The 20,378-nt window shown below is 50.5% G+C and overlaps 1 protein-coding gene across 2 annotated transcripts in view; it reads left to right on the top strand.

The window, feature by feature from the left end:
• The window catches only part of NAV2 (neuron navigator 2), a 418,592-nt gene extending 398,427 nt beyond the window's left edge, over positions 1-20,165 (top strand). For both annotated transcript variants that reach the window (XM_065937242.1, XM_065937241.1), the window contains 7 exons: positions 1,126-1,361; positions 3,563-3,717; positions 3,872-3,943; positions 5,977-6,173; positions 7,075-7,193; positions 13,519-13,722; positions 16,686-20,165. In XM_065937242.1, coding sequence (XP_065793314.1) covers positions 1,126-1,361; positions 3,563-3,717; positions 3,872-3,943; positions 5,977-6,173; positions 7,075-7,193; positions 13,519-13,722; positions 16,686-16,811 — 1,109 coding nt within the window. In that variant the 3' untranslated portion in view covers positions 16,812-20,165. The remainder of the gene's footprint in view (positions 1-1,125; positions 1,362-3,562; positions 3,718-3,871; positions 3,944-5,976; positions 6,174-7,074; positions 7,194-13,518; positions 13,723-16,685) is intronic.
• The last annotated feature ends 213 nt before the right edge of the window (positions 20,166-20,378 follow it).

Genomic DNA, 20,378 nt, shown 5'->3' with positions numbered 1-20,378 from the left:
GAACAAAGTTACACATAGTTCTATTATATATTGCAATTATTTTTTAATCAGATGAATTGAGATTTTTAGTTGGAGTTTCAATATCAAACTCTCAAAAATTAATAGAATGAATAGGCAGAAAAGTAGAAGGCTATAGTAGACTTGAAAAGCACATAAACCAATTCAACATAATTAGGATTCATACAGTTTTCACACAACAGCAGAATATAAATTCTAATGTTTCCTATAGACTATAAACCAGGAAACAATGGAACATATCTAGGGACATAATAAAACAAGGTGCAAAAATTTCATGGTGTAAAGGAATTGAAATCATACAGAGTCTGTTCTCTTATCCCTATAGAATTATGTTAGAGATCAGTATCAAGAGATATTTGAAAATAACCCACATATTTTCAAGTGCAATGTGACATTTACCAAAAGAGATCTTTGACTCAGCCATTGAAAGTTGAGGTGCTTTTTTAATAGAATTACCTGAGGTTCTGGACAAGTAATCTTGGCTGGATCCTCTCTTGAGAATAAAATCAAGAAAACAGCTCTTAGAAAGCCAACAACCTTGGGTTGTTGTTGTTCCAAGAGAGGAGGGGGACAGATGTATTTTTCCTCTTGTTGTGGGAGAGGCTCGGATCTGGTCTGCCAGTAAACATCCCCAAATCAAGTGGTCCCAGCTTGCCTTTTTCCTCATTTTATTAATAAAAGTGTTGATACCTTCATGGTGTATCTCAGTGTAGGCAGCTGAGGCATCTGGCACGCAGGAGAAACAGGGTGAAGAGGCAGCCCAAGGGTCCAGCTAGACACGGGAGATTCACGATAGATCCAAGCGAGCACCGCCGCTAATGGTAAATCCTGACAAACAATCCAAGCCCAGAGTCTTAGGCATTGTGCAGAGGACAGATGAGAACCAAGGGTCCAGATACGAAAGGCAAACCTGAGTCTGGAACCAGCAGCCCAGCCAGGGGCCAAAGCACAGGCTGCTGGTGAACAGGAAGCCTGCCGTGTCCCTGGGTAGGCTGGGGTCCCCGATGAGGGGGCTGCCCAGGAAAGGGATAGCCCGGGGTTTTGGCAGGCACAGAGAGCCGCCCTCTCTGCCAGGCTGTGAACACTTCCTGCCTCTCTCAAACACAGGGCTGGCGGAAAACAGCCTGGACTCGCTGGTGTTCGAGTCCCTGATCCCCAAGCCCATCCTGCAGCGGTACGTGTCCCTGCTGGTGGAGCACCGGCGGATCATCCTCTCGGGGCCCAGCGGCACCGGGAAAACCTACCTGGCCAACCGGCTGTCAGAGTACCTGGTGCTCCGGGAGGGCCGGGAGCTGACCGACGGGGTCATCGCCACCTTCAACGTGGACCACAAGTCCAGCAAGGTGAGGAGGTCGTTCGGAGGCCGATGCTTGGCCCTTTCAGAACTGCTGAGGCCACCACCACCCTGATGGCAAAGCAGCGTTTCCTACAGTGCTCACCTTTGCTGGTTGTAAAAGCCTGGGGAGGGAGGTCAGAATGGATCTAGCAGAAAGGAAGGCTCTGACCCCAGACTCACCAGCAAGTCGATATATTGGGTTGGCCAAAAAATTCATTCGGGTTTCCTGTATGAATTTATGGGTTTTCCGTACATTTCGGGTTTTACGGAAAAACCTGAATGAATTTTTTGCCCAACCCAATTGTTTATTTCTTACTTCCCTGCTATGAGTTGGGTATGATGCTCAATGCTGGTAGTTCTTTAACCCAGATGCTTCCATTTCAGTTTACCAAGAATTCATCACATGCCTATTGGATTTCTTGTTTTTCCAAAATGAAACCTCCTTTTGTGGAGCAACAATAACAATATGAACAACAGCTGTCATTTACAGGCCCCTGTAAGGGGGTCTCCCCACAACAGGACCTTCAAGGAAGTAGTTGTCATGATCCCATTTTATAGAGGAGGAAACTGAGGCTTGAGGCCAATGGCCACGTACGTAAGGCTACTCATTTGGTACTGAGCAGCTCAAGTCAATGTCTTAAACCCGAGTCAGCAGACAGGTTTGATTCTGCCTCTTGGGGAGCAGTGGAAATGCTTGGACAGTCTGCCTTAGTCCCAGCCTGGGTTATGAGGTGTCTTCTTAACCCTGTTTATTATCCATGCAGTGGTTGTTGCTGGGTATTTCACTGACTGCCTCTTTGCAAAGGGGCTGCGGGATCAAAGGTGAATTCGAAGTGACTTTTCCACCTTAAGAATCACTTGGCATCCTTGAAGATGCAAGGCCCAGACCTCATTCCCAGATGATCTGTTTCAGTAGGTTGTGTGGGGCTGGGACTCGACTCCATTCTCAAGTTCCCAAAGTGACGTGGCTACAAGGGCAGGGCTAAGCGAAGTGGTCAGAGCCCCCTGAACCAAGACCCTCTAAGAATAAGCTCAGGGAAGGCACCCTCTCCTGGGACCAGTGAAAGAGGATCCCAGGCACATGGCGGGGGCTGTCGATTTCAGCGCCCACTCTCCCTCCCCTCGGCCGGCCCCCAGCTGTACCCTGTAAGCCTGAATACGGGAGGGAGGGCTCCGAGCCTCAGGAGCTAAAAGAAGGGAAACTAGCTAGTAACTTTAAAAGCTGGGCTTCTTCTATTGCTAAAAGCCACATTTTGACTTAAAAGGGAGGCCCAGCCCTGCTCCCCACCTCTGTGTGGTCTCAGGCGGGTCACTTGACTGAGGCATGCCTCAGCTTCCCATCTGTAATACGAAGATGGTCACAGCACCCACCCACAGGAGTTTGTATGTGTGAGACCCCCAAGTCATGCCTAGGGGCGCTAGGTCATGCCCATCGTCACCGTGACACTAATACCATCAGATAGTGGTTCTGGTTTCAGTGGCTGGTCCTTAGCTCACTGTTTCGGTCTTTCCCCATTGCACATTCTTCTTTTTCTTCCTTTTCTGATGTGCCCCTTGCTCCAGCCGAGCTGGGCTGTTCTACTCCCAGCTCCAGACACTGCCCTGCCCATTCTTCACAGTGAAGACCAAAGCATACCCTTTTACCCAGACCTTTCAAGAACCCCTGTGCACAGAGATGGGCTCCCCTGCACCTGTTCATTGTCTGTCTGCCCCAACACTGATCAGCAGGTCATGTCAGGGAGGCATCCTTTGCCGTGTTGATTCACCGAGGGCTTCCCTGTAAGCACCTCTCAGGCAATGCTGTGGATGTACAAAAATGCATGAGGCGCCTGCCCTCAGGAGCTTCCTGGGAGGCTGGAATAGTAGGAAATATCAAGAAAAGGGGCAGCACTTCCAGAGAGTGATAGATCATGAACCATGATCATGAACCATAGACAGAACCATGCCTGGGCACCCTCACAGTGTCTGCCCTTGGCTGGGTTTCCTGTTGCCTGGAGAATTCCAGAAGGCAGAGCTGACACTTCCCCAGCCTGCATTCTTCTGCACCCAGACTGAAGCCTTGTAGTGCTTCAGGGATCAGCACGTGATCCCCGAGTGGCCTCAGGAAGAGCCCCTCTGCCGGTACCGGCCCAGGCGACGCCCGGAGCACGAGCATCTTCTGGGAGGCGTTCACGGGCTCCTTCCCCCTCTCTCCCCTGGCCTCCACAGGAATTGCGCCAGTACCTGTCCAACCTCGCTGACCAGTGCGCCAGCGAGAACAATGCCGTGGACATGCCTCTCGTCATCATCCTGGACAATCTGCATCACGTCAGCTCCCTGGGCGAGATCTTCAACGGGCTGCTCAACTGCAAGGACCACAGATGGTAAGGGCGGCTCTGGACCTCTCGGCCCCAGGAGAGCAGCGCATGCGCGTGGCGTGGGGCGGGGCCTGTGGGAGGGGCAGCCAGCAGCCAGTAGCCATGTGCTTAGGTGCACCGGGACCCTCTTCAGCTCTGTCATCCTTCATTTCCCCCACAGCCCTTACATAATTGGCACGATGAACCAGGCTACCTCTTCTACTCCCAACCTGCAGCTTCATCACAACTTCAGGTAAGGTGCCCCTTTTCGAGTACCTGTTACATGCCTGGAAGGATGCTCATTTTTCCCAGCTTAGTTCACTGGACTCTCACAAAGGTCTCAAGTCATTAAATTTATCCTTCTCAGTTTACAAATGGGGAGATTAGGTGACTTGCTGAGGTCACACAGCCAGTCAGTGGCAGAGCCCGGGTCTCTTGGATGCTATGTAGCAGTTGGTACCTGGGAGGCAGCTCTGATCAGGGGCTGTAGGCAGGCGGACTGCACATCACCAGTGGCTCATCTCTGTGTCCCAAGTGACGCAGAGCAATGAGAGCTCCTTAGAGTGTCTCCACTGGGTGGGATCTCTGACCTTCAAGCTTCAGTCGCTGGGAACCCTTTGCCCCAGCCCTGTCCTGAGCTCCCCCACTGCTATAGGGTGGGAGGTCTGTTATGCTCAGCTGTGGCTGCTTGCCTTTGCCATTGCAAAATGCCCTTTGCCCTGACACCTAGCTGGCTCCGTATACTCCTCTCTTGCCTGGACCCTTAGATAAGGTTGAAGAGCTATCACTCGGGATGAGATTCCTTCCCCCAGATCATTTTCATGGCCACTCTGCTGGCATCTCTGTTGAAAGTAGATCTGAATTGTAGTTATCCAAGAAATACAAACTCCTTCAGGTCACTAAGATCATGGCTCATCTCTGCATCCAGGACACCCTGGTCTCGTCCATGCTTTCTCTTGAATGTCCCTCAGGATCATTCTCTACCTCCCCCTGCCCCACCCTTCTTCCCCTGTCACTGCTACACCATCTCCCAGCACACTGTTTTAGTCATTTTCTAACCAGTATGCCTGCCTGGACCTTGGGCCACCTGCAGGCCATCCCCTGTATCAGTGACAGGCAGAGTGAACATTCTAGAATTCAAACCTGACCCTAAACCCTAATGCAAGAAGTCCTTGAATGGTTCCCCAGAATGAAAGCCAAGCCCCTTTGGGTTGGCAGGTCAAGTCTAAACTCTGGTTACCCTCAACCTCTGGCAGTTTTCCCAGACGCCCCACGCTGTTCACGCCCCTGCTGATGCTGCAGCGTGCGTCCACCCACCCCACCACCACCCCAAGGCCTGCTCCTCCTCCTGCTTCCCCCGTGCTTCGTGGAGCAGCTCCATTCGGCCCCTCTGCTCTCAGCTCAGACGTCCCCTCCTCTGAGGAGCCTTCCCTGATTCCCCAGGTTTCGTCAGGTCTCATTCCTTTTATCTCCCTCCTCCGCTAGACTGTGAGCTCCTGGGGGACAGGGACTGTGTCTCTGTCGTCGGTCAGCCCCACAGCCCAGCCCTGGGCCTGGCACAGCACAAGAGGCAGTCGGCTAAGTGGTCAGAGCTCCGCCTCTGGAGTTGGACTGTCTTGGCGCTAATCTTAGCTCTTCTGAGATTGTTGACTAGCTGTTTGATCTTGGACAAGTAAGATTTTTCCATCTGTGCCTCGGAATTTCTATCTATAAAATGGGTAGTGATCACATCCATAGCGCAGGGTTGCTGTGAGGAATCATGAGTTACTATACATACAGTGGGGACTTCTCTTGATGGTCCAGGGCTTAAGATTTTGCACTTTCAATGCAGGGGACATGGGTTCAATCCCTGGTCGGGGAACTAAGATCCCACATGCTGCAGAGAGGGTGAGAGGTATGAAGAGAGTAACATGGAAACTTAACATCACCATATGTAAACTAGAGAGCCAGTGGGAATTTGCTCTATGACTAAGGGAACTCAAACCAGGGCTCTGCGACGACCTCAGGGGGTGGGATGGGGTGGGAGATGGGAGGGCGGTTCAGGAGGGAGGGGACATGGGTATATACCTATGGCTGATCCATGTTTTGTTGGCAGAAAACAACAAAATTCTGTAAGGCAATTATCCTTCAATTAAAAAATAAACTAAAAATAAGTAAACATGTATATGTGCAGTGTTCAGAAGTGTCCGATTTCAGTATTAGCATACTCACCTTCCAGCTCTAACGAGCTTTGATTCATGAAGCTGACCATGGGCTTTGTCGTGGAAAATCTGTGACTACTTCCAGGTGGGTGCTTTGCGCCAACCACACGGAGCCCGTGAAGGGTTTCCTGGGTCGGTTCCTGCGGCGGAAGCTCATGGAGACGGAGATCAGTGGGCGGATGCGGAACATGGAGCTGGTGAAAATCATCGACTGGATTCCCAAGGTCTGGCATCACCTCAACCGCTTCCTGGAGGCGCACAGCTCCTCGGACGTCACCATAGGTAGGGGGAGGGCAGGCGGGCAGGCGGGCAGGCTGGGGCTGGAACTGCTGCTCTTGGAGCCCTGGCCTCCTCGGATGGCTGGCCCTGGGCCCTAGCCGCTGGCTGCTGCACCAGCCACACAGATAGAGAAGACATAGGATAGCCGCAGCCTAGACAGACTCCAAACTGTCAGTCACCCACATCCTGGGACTGTCTCCACCCTTCCCTCTCACCCAACTCTCTGCACTAATGAGCGGCAGAGAGAAGTGTCCAGCTCCAGGCTGGTGTAAACTTCTAGGCTAGGTGAGGGGCCCCCACCCCGGGGCTCCCCCAGATGGAAACCACCCCGTAGGATTGGCTTTGCTTTATGAATAATATTATTAACATTCCTGAAGCTTAGGCTTCAGAGAAAAGAAAAAAAATAAAAATCACCGGTCATCCCACCATCCTGACATAATCCTTGTAATTTGAGCTTATTTTTTCTGTCCTTGTCCATACATGTTTTTTGTAGTTGCAATCATAGTGTACATACAATGCATTGTTTTTGTTTTCCATTTCGTTGTCTCATGAGTATTCTTTGTTGCTCTGCAAAATACTTACTCTGTGAAATAATCAGATGTGGGTATGCCATCACTTCCTTAATCACTCCTATTCTCATGGACATCTACCGTGCTTCCATTTTCAAAGGTTAGACAGTACCACAATGACCGTATTTCTCCAGAAAGTCTCCCCTTCCCTTGGGGTGGTTCCCACCAGGAGCGAGATCCCAGGGTAGGGTTAGAGAGCCCAGGTGCCACCACACAGCAGCTGGCATTTCTGCTGTCACTCAGGAAATGCAGGGTCCCTCCTGTGAGAGGATCGTGGGCTGGCTTCTCCTGCCCCCCTGCATTTTAATTTGACTGATGTTCCCTATGGTCCGCAGGCCCCCGGCTCTTCCTGTCCTGTCCCATCGACGTGGATGGTTCCAGGGTGTGGTTCACCGACCTGTGGAACTACTCAATCATCCCCTACCTCCTGGAAGCTGTCAGAGAAGGACTCCAGGTGAGACCACACTGCCCGCTGACCTCCTCAGTTCCAGGGACTGTCCTCGTGACCAGCACTCTTGTCTATCTCCCCCCGCCCCGGAAACTGACCGATGTGAGGCAGCAGCTCCTCACCTTCGAGGCCATCCTCTAGCATGGCATAGGATGCACTAGGCTGCAAACCCTGCCTCTGCCACTGTTAGCTGTGTGACCCTAAGCAATTCATCCAGCCTTTCTGTACCACAGTGCCCTCATCCCCGGAAGGGACAGCGATCACACCCCGCCACAAAGAGTGTTGCCAGGGTCAGCGACATCATGGCCAGCGAGTGCTCAGCGTCATGAGTGCACAAGAAATGAAATATGTCGCACTTCACAGTTTGCTTAAGTAGTCTCATATCTGCTATTTGGTTCAGATTCAGCATTTATCCTGGGGCTTGGGCAGAGTTTTTTTTTTTTTTTAAATCTCCATTTTTTAAGAGAAAATTTTGACTCAGAGTGAATAAGTGACTTGCCCCAAGGTCGGGAAGTGAAACTTTTAAGAACTTAGGATTTGGCATTCTCTGCCCGACACCAGGACCCCTCATAGATAGATGACCCTGCTGCCCACCTGACTGTCCATCCCTCCTGCCCGGTTGCAGCTGGGAAACCCGGACCCTGCACTTCTCACTCAACCCAGGAGTTAATGCTAGGGGCTTAGTGGTAAATTGGAGCGTGCAGTAGTTGTATTGTTGAGTCTGGAGGTAGCCTGGGGCAGTTGTCAGCTTTTAGGACCACTCTGAGAAGTTAGCAGGCATCATACACGGCTGAATAATCCAGAAACCAGCTTAGCCAGGTTCCTCAGGGCTGTGTTTGCTTGGTACTGGGCAGTGGGAGACACGTGCTGCAGTTAAAGGGCCCATTTCGGGGGATGGTGCTGTGTGCACACCCGTGTGCACACGTGTGATGGGACACGTAGGGCTTGCACACCTGCATCCATGTGGGTGACCGCGCACTTTAGTGGGGTTTGTCATTTGTGTATATTTAGCTGAGCCTGGCAAAATGTCATTTGCTTTGTATCCCTGTAACATGTAACAGCACTGATGGTCTCTTCAGAGACACTCAGGACAACCAGAGCTCAAAAAAGAAGATGGTGTGCCTCTGGTCACTGATATTTCATTGGCCTGGAGCATGTATGCTACAAATTCAAGCCACAAGTGATTGTTAAGGCAGAGGGTAGCAAGAAATTGGGCAGTCCCTTAACCAGTCCCAAATCAGTTTCCAGTGTTTGAAGATCATTAATCAATGGCAGCATTTTTTATTTTTTTTAAATTGTAATTGACATATTCATTTCAAGTATACAATATAGTGATTTGATGTTTTTATGCATTATGAAATTATACCATGGTAAATCTCATTACCATCTGTCACCAGGCAGAGTTATTACCATATTATTGACTAGACTTATTTACTTCACAACTAGAAGTTTGTATTCCCTTCAGCTATTTCTCCCATTGATGGCTGCATTTCTATTTTGTTGAAAGTGGATTTTATGGGGGGAAAAAAAGTAAGATTTCAGATCTGTGCAGTGGAATCTCTCTAGGTAGATAAATTCACTGGCCTATGTTGAGTAACTATCATGTATTCTTTATTCAAATGAATTTATTAGGACCACAAACCCAAACAGCCACCCCATCACTCCTGTTTTTGGGGGCCAGTGGAAGTATTCCCCACCGCTGCTGGAATCTTGGAGTCTTTGTCATTCCAGAAGCCTCTCTAAGTTCCCATCAGGGGCTTCCAGGGACTGTAGTAGGCAGGCACCTCTGGGAAACTCACACTGCTGGAAAGAAACGGGAGGAACTGCCCCAGAGGAAGAAGCAGTTTCCTTCTATTTCTGACTCACCACTTACTTCTCCCCTTTGCTTCTTTGCCCAAATATATTCTCTGGTGCAGGACCTAGAGTGTGCTTGGAAAAACTCATGGGAGCTGTTGAATAAAAGTTTCCTGCCGAAAGAGGCGCTAATGAGGAGGCAGAAGCTCGGTCTGTGCTCCAGCCGTGAGCTTAGTTAGAGGCCCCTCATTGGTCCTCACCAAGGCTGGATGGTGCTAACGCCTTGCTGCTTGGACCTCAGCTTCAAAGAAGGGCTCGTGGGCCCAGCTATAAAAGCACAGTGAGATCTTCCCTGCCTATCCTGGAGAGGTTGCTGATGAGTTGGTTATAAGGGCAGTAGTTTTCTTTCCTACAAAGATCAGAGTCTGCAGGTGAAAGGGCTGCGGGATGGCTATGAAAGAGCCCATTTTGAACAAGGAGCAGAAACATGCTGCCACCTCAGGAGACCCACTGATTCTCTCTGAGGCGAGAGAAGTCATCCACTCCTTGTGCTGTTGAGGTCGTTTGAAGGACAGTCTTGCAAGAACATGAACACAACCAGGGGAGGCAGCCAGAGTGAGCGTTATACCACGTTGCTCAAAAGTGAGCCCTCTTGCCCCAAACCTGTGACTGCATGCCGTTCTCTAGTCTGGGAGACCCCACAGAATCTGCAGATTCGTGAGGAACCTTGGGACGTTCTCTGTGTCTCTAGTTTTGAAGGAAACTTTGCTGACATCTATTGAGCGGCTGCTGCCTACCAGTCACTGTGCCAGGGGCCCGACAGACATGATCCCATTTAGTTTTCACACCCACTGTTTTATTCAACAGCTCCCATAGACAGGAAACCAAGGCTCCCGGGAGTTTTTGACCCTTCCCCAGTGCACCTGCTGGGGTGTGGATGATCCAGCGTCGTAGCCCATAGCTAACTTCTCAGTTACTTCAAGATTTCCCAGGCTGTTCTAAGACCCCTGCCCTATACCTTAGATGCTTCAGGTTGCTCAGGGAACCAAGTATTATGTTTCATAGCATGAAGTTCTACGTAAGATTTCATTTGACAAAAAGACTCTCCTGTTTTAAAAAAATTCAAAACGCCTCACTCTGCTTATTACCTTGAGTCCCATGCTTATTGTGCGCTGGGCACGGGTGGGCCATTTACTCCTCCCTGACCCTGTGAGGTGAGTGATGTAGCCATGAGGTGAGTGCACTGTGGTTCAAAGCAGGCAAGCCCTTGGCCGAGGTCATATGCTGAGAAGGGGTGGAGTCCCCAGATTGGGCTTAGGCAGGACTGCCCCTGGTGGTAGATAGCACAGAGCCCCCGCTGCAATCAGGTCTCACCATGGGCTTCCCGTCAGCCCCTCAATGGGCACAAGTTTGCCCAGAGGAGATATGGCATTGCCCCCTAGTGGATACTAGATATCCTTGCATGTTTTGACTCCTAATTCTTTTTCCCAAATTGTTTGTGTGCACGTGTGTGTGTGTGCACATGCATGCATGCGAGCAGTTGTTTGGAGGTTCCTGCAGAATCTGCACCTTGAGGCCCTCATGTGTGATAAACATGTGCATCCACAGAGTCATAAATCAGAGTCAGTGGCTGAGGTTTCAGTTTCCAGTGTCTTCGATCTCTATTCCTAACCCAGTAGTCATGCCAAGCTCCTCCCTGCCTTGGGGAAAGTGTATGTCCTGTCTGTCTGTCTGTCTCTACAGCTGTCTGCTATTTCCCAGAGCTGCCTTAGGGCTCTGCAGTGGGACAAGGAGCTTTGTGATACATCCTTTGCTTGCCACGGTACTTACCCAGCCATTCACCACTTGGACTTGAACATGTCTAGCAGCAAGTGGGGAGACTTGTAAAAATATTCCTTGTTCTTGCAAATGACGTGAGATGCTCCTAGAGTGTTTTTGTCTTAGGACTTAGCCCCCAGCCCTGTTCCCCTTTAGAGCTGTTGATGTAAACACTTGCCAAAGTGTCTAAAGCCTGCCGAGTCATTCAAAAGACCTCTGTTCCCCTGTTGGAAGAGAGGAGGGTTGTGGTTGTTGATCAGATGACCCAACCTGCTCTGAGACCCTGGGTAGACCTCCCTCCTCTATACCTCAAATTTCTCAACTGTAACCTGAAAAGTGTGGGCCAGGAGAGTTTTTTCAGCCTGGCTGTCCAGAACCGCAAAGTTCCTCAAACTACCAAGTAGTAGGGTCAGAGGAGCAGAGCAAAAATTTAAAAGCCACAGGGCCAGACTCTATGAACTTGCTGAGTGTGGGTTCTAGCCTCTGTTCTTCTGCAGTTCTCAGCGTCTCCCCTTCAGGCTGGAGGATGGAGACAGAAGCAGGAGCTGTCAGAAACGACGTTTGGTTCAACCTCCCACATGTGAAATCTGGCATGGGAAAGTCAGCTGAGTTCTGTAGGGAAAGTCCTTGGAGGGAGAAGCTGAAAGTTGCAGGCATATTTCTAATCTGCCAAGACTTCTTCAGTTCTGGAAATCCCCAAGTGCTTGCGTTTCCCTCCTCCCTGACCCATACGTGTGCGCACATGCTCCTTCATGTGATCCCTTCCCGCACAGACTGTGAATCGCCTTTCGGATGCCAGACTGAATTCTCCGGTCTCCGAGTCACCACTGCCCCAGGTTAAGAACGATTTCACAGTAGACAGGGCTGGAGGGCGCTAGACGGGAGAGGCCCTGGTGTCTGAGAGCCATGAGCTCATAGGAGGCTGTGTGTCTGGAGTGGAGGAGGCGGCGGCTGTGGATGAAGAGAGGTGGGGGGCCTGTCTGCAGCGTGGGCAGGGTGGGCGCTTCCCGGAGAGATCGGAGGTGGCTTAGCAGTGGTGAGACGGCCAGAGGGACAGCGGGTCCAGCCCAGCTGACGTATCCTCGTCGGGCGGACACCCGGCCTACATCTCCGGGCACTGGTTTTGGCCGAGCCACGTGAGTCTTGTTGATACCGCCAGGTGGTTCAGATGGAGTTTTTCAGGAGGAGTGAAGAAAGGAAAGGCTCAGACAAGGATGCTGGGGTCCTAGCTTCGAATCCAGCTCTGCTCTGAAACCTTTTACAACTGGGTCTTCTCTTTAAGTCCCAAGAAGTTTTCCATCTGGTAGACGAAGGAGCTGGGATAGGTGACCCCCAGTTCCTTCCAGCTGAGTTAACCTGTGACCTGGGAAAGACAGGGTTTTAGCAGTCAAAGCTCAGCTCTACTGTATTCTCAGCCCTCTCTCCCCATACTCCCCCCTGCCTCAACTGTAAGAGTCCTAGAAGGACAGACAGACAGGCTGCCGTCCACATGTAATTCCACTCCCGAGCCCCCTGCAGGCATTGTGGCCCAGAGGGCTTTGGTCTTTGTACCCCACGGTCCCCTACAGAGGGGGTGCCCCTCCAGAGCCACAGAGGGGGCACGGTCCTGGGTGGGCACGTCTTGTCCTGGCTACGAGCACAACTGTGCCACGTCTGCTCAGGCTCCGGTGGTTCACACGCTCGGACAGACTCGGATTCCAGTTCTGCCTCCCCTCCTTCTGGAGCCTGCCCGGGTGGTGATACTTTCTCTAGGAGTCACGTGGTGGTAAATCAAGATATTTGTCAAGTGTTTCCCGCAGTCCCTGGCGCGCAGTGAGCTGTAACGAGTGGTGGAGGGGGCGGCCTTGAAGAGGAAGGCTACAGAGAGGGCCTGTCTGTGTGATGTGCCGAGCCGAGCCTTGGAAAGTGGTGCAGCCTAGGTTTTCGTTTTTTTAAACAGTGTCTACATTGCTTGTAATTGCCAGGAGAAGTCACTGAAGGCATTGTATTATTAGGTATTTCTGACTTAAGAAAAGGAGCTTGGAGGAATGGCACTGGTCTTACACAATTTTGTGTTAATTCTTTTTTAAGAGGAAATCAGTTGTTGCGGACAATTCTGAGAAATACATGAGGGAGGAGAAACGGTTGCAATTCCGGGACTCACATGGAGCCCCTTTAACAATTTCCTGTTCTGAAAGTGACCAGTACCTCTTCAGAGGGCCCCTGAGAGTCAGACTCCCTTCAGGAAATGGGGTTTTATTGAGCCAGGGCCATTGTGGCCTCCACTTCTGGTCCTAATGCCCAGCACCCCCAGCTGTGTGCCATGGCAGAGGGGGCCTCCTCAGTGGAATGATAGCACCTCTTTCCAGCTCCACGTTCAGTGACATCACATTGATAAGTGACTGGCCACAGTGAGAGTATTTATACCATGGAAATTGGCAAACGCTTCAAATCAGATGCCTGTTTTTCACGTTGGATCTGCAAGGCTCAGAGTTTAGGGTGACACAGTGAGTCAGTGGCAGAGATGAGAGGTGCCTCCAGTGTTCTTACTCTCTGGGTCACACCACCTTTGGTCTTAGCACCTTGGATGATTTCCTTAGGATAGAATTCTGCAAGTGGAATTACTCCATCAAGGGAAGCCTAATGCTGGGTTTGGAGAGTTTTTCAGAAAGCTGCAAAACCAGGACTGCAGCGGGGTCTTGGCCCACCTCCTGACTGTTCTTTCTTTGTCTGTTTCCAGCTCTATGGAAGGCGGGCCCCCTGGGAGGATCCCGCCAAGTGGGTGATGGACACCTATCCTTGGGCAGCCAGCCCACAGCAGCACGAGTGGCCCCCTCTCCTGCAGCTCCGACCCGAGGATGTTGGTTTCGACGGCTACTCCATGCCTCGGGAGGGATCAACCAGCAAGCAGATGCCCCCTAGTGATGCTGAAGGAGACCCGCTGGTGAGTTCTCTGCCTCCAGAGCAGCTTGGCATTCACTGAACACTTACTGTGTATTGAGTGTGATATAGGGCACGCTGGAAATTTGGAGGTGACCGAGCCCTGGTCTTGCTTAGCAAGGTTAGACCCATCCCAAGGTTTGGGACATTTCGGCCAATATTTTCTTCCTTGTTTTTGGTTTTTCACTGGTGCCTTTAACCCCTGTGACAGTTTTCAGGTAAGAGGTTAAGAATTTGGTTTTTCCCCCTAAATGTCTATACCCCCTAAATGTCTGTACCACTCTCTGCCCTCTGCTCTGAGCTCACCGTTACCATGTCTGGTCCTGTCCCATCACCCCCTCCCACTAGTAACTGAGCCGAGGCAGAGCATGCTAAGGGCAGAAGTTCGAGCCAGTGTCCAGGGCTCAGGCAGAGGGAGGTCTGAGGACAGGAGGGGCTCGTGGAGGCAAGGCCAGGGGGTCCTGAGTGTGGGTCCCCAGGCCAGTGAGATGAGTTAAGTCCTTAACGCTGCCTGAGCATCTTTATTCCACATATACTAAAGCAATAAAGGCCCTTTAAGAAGAACCTGGGCCAGAGGCTATAACCCTACAATTCTAGTACTCTCTGCCAATGTAAGACCCATGCGTAGGCATACTGTGAAATTAGACCGAATGCATCAGAAGGCCTATAAAAGAAGGTGGAAGCACATATACCAGAACCTTGCATGGTTAAGTGACCATAGTCATGCTATAAATTTAGCCCTGAGCGCTCTTAGCAGCTTAGGCAAGAGGAAAACACAGCAAAGACCATGGCTTGCGCTACCTAACGAACAAACACATTCATAAGAGATGGCAGCAGAATTAAAAGACAGCTGGCTTGTTGTGCCCTCCCTAGTGACTAACTGATTTGCTAGATAAAAAAATCATCATCATCATAAGTGCCTTAGGGTTGTTTGCCACTCCTGACTGGCGGAATGCAGCTGCAGTCCTATTGAGACTTTTTAGAGAGGAACTTTATTTTAAATGTGTTTAAATGTGTTTATTTTAAATGTGTTACTACCCAGCTTGATTTGCAGTGTTTACAGCAGTAATTTTCCAGAGGAAAGGGTCAGCCTATAAAAAACCATTGCTAATGTTGTTGTGTTAGTCACTCAGAAAAGAGACCCCATGGACTGTAGCCCACCAGGCTCCTTTATCCTTGGGATTTTCCAGGCAAGAATACTGGAGTGGGTTGCCATATTCTTCTCCAAGAGATCTTTCCAACCCAGGGTTCGAACCCGCATCTGCTGCAAGCATCCTGCCCTTCAGGCAGATTCTTTACTGCTGAGCCACCGGGGAACCGTTATTAAAAGCGAAAGTCATAGAACTGTTTCTATGGGTTCAAGCTGATAGACTCTGAGTCTCATAAAAATGGAATTTGGGGTATCTAGAGGACAGAATAGTCAGCTCATGAAGGAAACTCTTTTCTTAACCAGAAATATTTGTGTCACTAACTAAACACAGAGAGCATTTCGGGAGTCTTTTCTTAACCAGAAATATTTGTGTCACTAACTAAACACAGAGAGCATTTCGGGAAGACCCAGGGTTCTTGGAATAGTTACATAGAATTCTCCTGGCAACCTCTGGCCCCCAGAGGTCATCTGTGCCAGCCCAGCCACCCCTACACATCAAGTTAGCTACTTGGTGCTTCGCCGGAGTCCTGTTCTCTCTGCCCAGGGCCACAGATCTCGCCTGTAAATAGCCCTCTTGTTTACTGACCTCTTGCCTGCCTGAGACCAGGGACTCCAGGAGGACAGGACTGTGTTGTGTTCACTCCAGACCATATACTGTGGGTACACAGGGGATGTTTGATGAGTGAATGAATAATCCTGGCTGTGAAGGAGTTTCCTTCATGCTTCTGCTCCACCCCTTCGTGGTTGTGGCCGTGCAGATGGACACCAGCCCGTGGTGCTTCTGTGGTTGGCTCACCCAGGCATCCTGAGGGGCGGCTGGCCAAGGGGCAGCCAGGTTTCATGCCCGGCTGCAGCAAATCTGACGATAGCTCAGATGCTATCTTCCTAATTTTGCTAGATCAAAAGATATACACACACAATTTATAGTTGTAAGTAAGAGTCACTTTCGGTTCCCCATCTCCACTTCAACACAGATGACCAACAGACTGTGGACCAGGGGAGATACGAGAACATTGCCTTTGAACTCTTTAAGACAGGTGATGATGATGGTGATAGCAGATGTATCACATTTATTGCACAGTTACTGTGTGCCGGACCCTATTCTAAGGGTTTAGCATACATCCTATCATTTGTTCCTTCCTTCAGCCCTATGGGATGGGCACTGCTATTCTCTCCAGTCTACAAATAAGGAACTGATGGATGAGATCTATTAAATAATTTCCCAAAGGTTACCTGGGTGCTCTGAGGCTCCGCTTGTAGCTAGTGCTGTCCCGCCTCCCCATGGAAGCCTTGACAGGAGCTGGAAGCGCAGGTGACTCTAGGGAGCCCTCTGGCCAGAGCCAGGGGTGCAGATGGGCTGGATGCTCACTGGAGGGGAGCCATGGGCCTAGAGGTCAGTGGTGCCGCTGTTCACGTTCCAGAAGCTGGGGCCCTTGGCTGGCATCTCCCCCAGGCTGAGGGATACACTGGGGTGAGGTGCTCTTCCCAAGTGTGAAAATAAATATAGAGGACTTTGTATTTTCTGTCCTATGTGTCTGTTCATCCACAGCATAAGGTGATAGAGTAGGTATAATTATTCACATGTGACCTGTGAAGAGACTGAGGTGTAGGGGTTAAGTCACGTGCCCCGGTCATTCAGCTGGGGGTGGTGAACCCTGGAAGTCTGGCCCCAGAGTCCATGCTCGCGTCCATCATCTCCACGGTGGGCCACAGCCCCAAGGTGAGTCTAGAGAGGGGGGCCTGAGCTTCGGAGCGGCCGGAGGTGGGCGGCTCTGCGCAGACCGGGAGCCCGCTCACGCCCCTTTCTCTCTCCCCAGATGAACATGCTCATGAGGCTGCAGGAGGCCGCCAACTACTCCAGCCCCCAGAGCTACGACAGCGACTCCAATAGCACCAGCCACCAGGACGACATCCTGGACTCGTCCCTGGAGTCCACTCTGTGACGGGGGCCGGGACCCGGAGCCCACCCTCCTCCCTGCCCAAACGCCCCCATCCTCCTCGCCCTGCACCGGCCTCCCCCGCGCCCCCCGAAGACGCCCTCCTGAGCCAGCCCCCGGCCGCCGCGTGAGCGCTGCGGGGAGCCCCACGCCCCTCCTTGTCCTCCAGCCTTGACCTGGGTGCGGGCGCCCCGGGCCGGCTGCCTGGGGCCCGCGTCCTTCACAGCAAAAACTGCACTATCTACCGTTTTCATTACGGTTCTGCCTTGTTGCCGTGACCTCCCTAAGACACGGAAAGGTACTTCTCGGGAAAGGACCATCACTGTTGAAATGAGAAGGCGAAAAAACAGCAACAACAAACCCACTTGGAGCTCTAAGACCAAGCAGCCTCCTTGCCCTGAGCTGCCCGGAGACGGAAGAGACCGGGGCAGAGTTGGAAATGCAGACAGCAGGGCTTTTCCCGAGCAGACCCTGCAGCCCGGTCCACCCTGCCCACCCCATCCCGCCGATGCCGTTCCACCCTGCCGACGCCCTTCCACCCCGCCGGCCCCAGAGCGACCTGGAGCCCGCCGGGATCCTTGCTCTGGACGCCCTCAGCAAACCGCAGAGCCACGTCCCAGGGAAACCTTAGGAACAACAAATCGTGCTTTCTCTTCTGTTTGTTTTCGAAATGGTGCTCTCCTTACCCGAGAGGTATCCTGCCTGTCCCAGTTCATCCCCACCTCTCAGACCCATCAGCCTCCGGTTCATCCTCCAGCAAGAGTGCGCGGCCGAGTGGACGCGGCTGTAAAGGCCGATCTGCATGTGTCCGAGTCCTTCTCCTACAGAAACGCGTCCGGTCTTGTTCCTGCTAACACTGTGTACAGTGAGAACTGGTCTACCTTGGCGAACCCATCACCTCCTTTGAAAATGAGGTCAACTTCTTCCTTTCTCACTCTTGATTTTGAAGGTTTTTTTTTTTTTTTTTTCCGTCTCCTCCCCCTCGTGGTCAGAATCCATCCTTTGGTGAACGTGAGAACCGCAGGAGTTGGCTTTTGGTTGGGTCCTGCTGAGTTTTGGTTTTCAGTTGCCCATCTTCACGGTTCTACACACTCTCCGCCTCCTGCCGAGGCTGCAGTCGCTGCGCCCTTGAAGGTGGGGCCAGCACCCCATCCTCAGCGCGTGGGTGAGCGGGACCTTGCCTTTCCTCCTCGTCCCCGAGGCTACAGGACGCATGTCGACACCTCCAGCGTGCCAGCCCCCAGCCTCAGGGCCGGGGTGGGAGGTCACCTCGCAAAACACTTGCACTTTCCCCAGTACCAGCGGGACATCACACAAGTCCACAGGCGGGGTGGCCCCCTTCCAGAAGCCGCAGCCTCCGGTGATGAGTCTTGCCTGACCTCTTCGGTGCTGACCTTCCCAAAGCGATGCCTTACTGGTTTTGTATTCACCGTGATCATTGTTGAGTGTCGTGCCTGCCTGGGGTCTGTTTTTCTGTTTTCCACGTCCAAGCAAACAGGGCTAACAAGTCATCGACTCACTCGGAGAACTCAGTTAATGTGACTTCTCTCATCTGAAAGACTCTTTCGTGTGGATGCGTGACTATGGAAAATAAAAAAGGAGAAAAAAAAAATCCTTGTGTTTTTAGGTTCTTATCAGCTAACACCCTGACTAGACGGCAATTTCGTCTCGTGCAGGAAAAGGCAGAAGTTCTGCAATGTTACGTGACGTTGCCGAGTCATGCTCTGCTGGTACATGTCTTCAACGTACTGGTATTTTCTCTACAGAGTGTGGTCAATCTTTGAGTCACTTGTTTCTGTTTTATTTTTATCAGACCCCCAGGTGGGGTATCTCTGTTAATGATCAGGGTTTTTACTCCATTTTTTTTTTTTGTAAACATTTCTGTTTCCAAACATCCCTCTCTCAATATCTGTTCTTTTCTTCCCACAAGAGCTTGACCTGAAACCACTCACGTGACATTGGATGACACCATTTACTTCCTCTTTAAAATGAAAAGTGGACTGTGTCCCACTAACAGGTGAATGGCAAACCTCTCGACGTGCTGTTTTCTTTCATCCTAATTTAAAAAAAATCTTAGCAGACTGTGTTCTGCTGAGCCTTTCTGAGTCATCTGGGTGCGTGAGTGTGTCTTCCTCTGTTTTGTTTTTCATCAGACGTTCAAAGCCTGTATTTTAGCCTGTGACCTCGGGGCCGCCACCCTGAGCCTTCTGTGTAAACCTGAAGAACAGTCCTCAGTCTTGTCTCCCGGCGATGACCTTATACGCTCATACTGTGAATTTGGGAGGAGGCACAATGGACTACTCCTCCTCGTGGGCAGTTTTCCCAGTCACCTTGTGAGTAGACACCTACCAATATCCTCTGACACATTTCTTTTGACGACTCCCTCTTCACTCTTTCTTTCTTCCCCGACCCCACAGACTTCCCTCCCACCGGGTCCAGGCCCAGCGCCCAGACCTCTGTCCCTGGTGCTGCCTGGCAACCGAATGGTGGTGTCCAGGAGCGGAGCCTTGCACGATTCACAACTCGGCGTCTTTCCTAACATTTCGGGAAGCAGGGTTGTCTGATATGCACATTTCTTACTTTGGTCCTGTTTTCCTTTTGTGTCACTCACCTTTGACAAAGTGACTTTGTGCTCATTTAGGGCTCTGTCCAAAATGCTTCCATTTTTGCCTTTTTCTACAGTTAGGCTAATTTTGAAAAAATGTATGAAATTCTATGCAACATTTGTGTTGAGTTACCGATGGAAGCCAAAAGTTTTCTTCCCAAACTGCCAAGAATTTTACAGGCCATAAATGAGATGGGAATTCCTTTTAATTTAAGGAGGTGGGTGGGACAGGGGTGGGACACGGAACGAGACTTACCTAGATCTTTGTTGTAATCTTGGGGACAGTTTTTATTTTATTGTTGATGCTTAAACTTCAAAATTCTGTGTATTCAGATTTGATCGTGGCGAATCTCCTTCAGAAGAAAAAAAATAATCCAACTTTGTGGATATGACATAAAAGGTTTGCTGTTTTGATCTAGTTGTTTCCAGTGGAGCAGTTTATGAAATATGTTCTATAAGATGTACATTTTTTCATTGTAACATAGAAATTGTAAATAATTGATTAAAGTGCTGCATTTTGATGAATTTTTTCTAGCCATTTTTAAAGAGAAAACTAGGAATTGAGTATTTTGTGTACGGTATGTTTCCTTCCTCCCACCCTCCCTCCCTCCCTATTTAATTTTCATTTATCATGAGGTTTTTGGATTTGCCAATGATCTGCTGGAGATCATGCCCCACGTCATAGAGAATAAAGCTGATGATTGTACCAGTCTTAAATTATTCATGATTCAATAAAATTGATGCTTATTTATTCAGATGAGTGGTTTGACTTTTCTGTGCTCGATAACATTCTCATCAGAGTTCAGGTTCATGCCAGGGAGAAGTCATCCTTTTTTGGATGCAGCAAACACAGGAGGAGCTCCCCAAATCTGCAAACCCGTCTTTGCCACTGTGTCATCAGCGTCCTGCCTCTTCTCAATCCCTCACCTCGGTTATTGCTTGCGTGGAGCTTGTTAACAATGCAGGCC

Source organism: Muntiacus reevesi, chromosome 5, assembly GCF_963930625.1.
Source record: "Muntiacus reevesi chromosome 5, mMunRee1.1, whole genome shotgun sequence".
Classification (NCBI taxonomy): Eukaryota; Metazoa; Chordata; class Mammalia; order Artiodactyla; family Cervidae; genus Muntiacus; species Muntiacus reevesi.
This window is presented reverse-complemented; position numbering and strand designations above follow the sequence as displayed.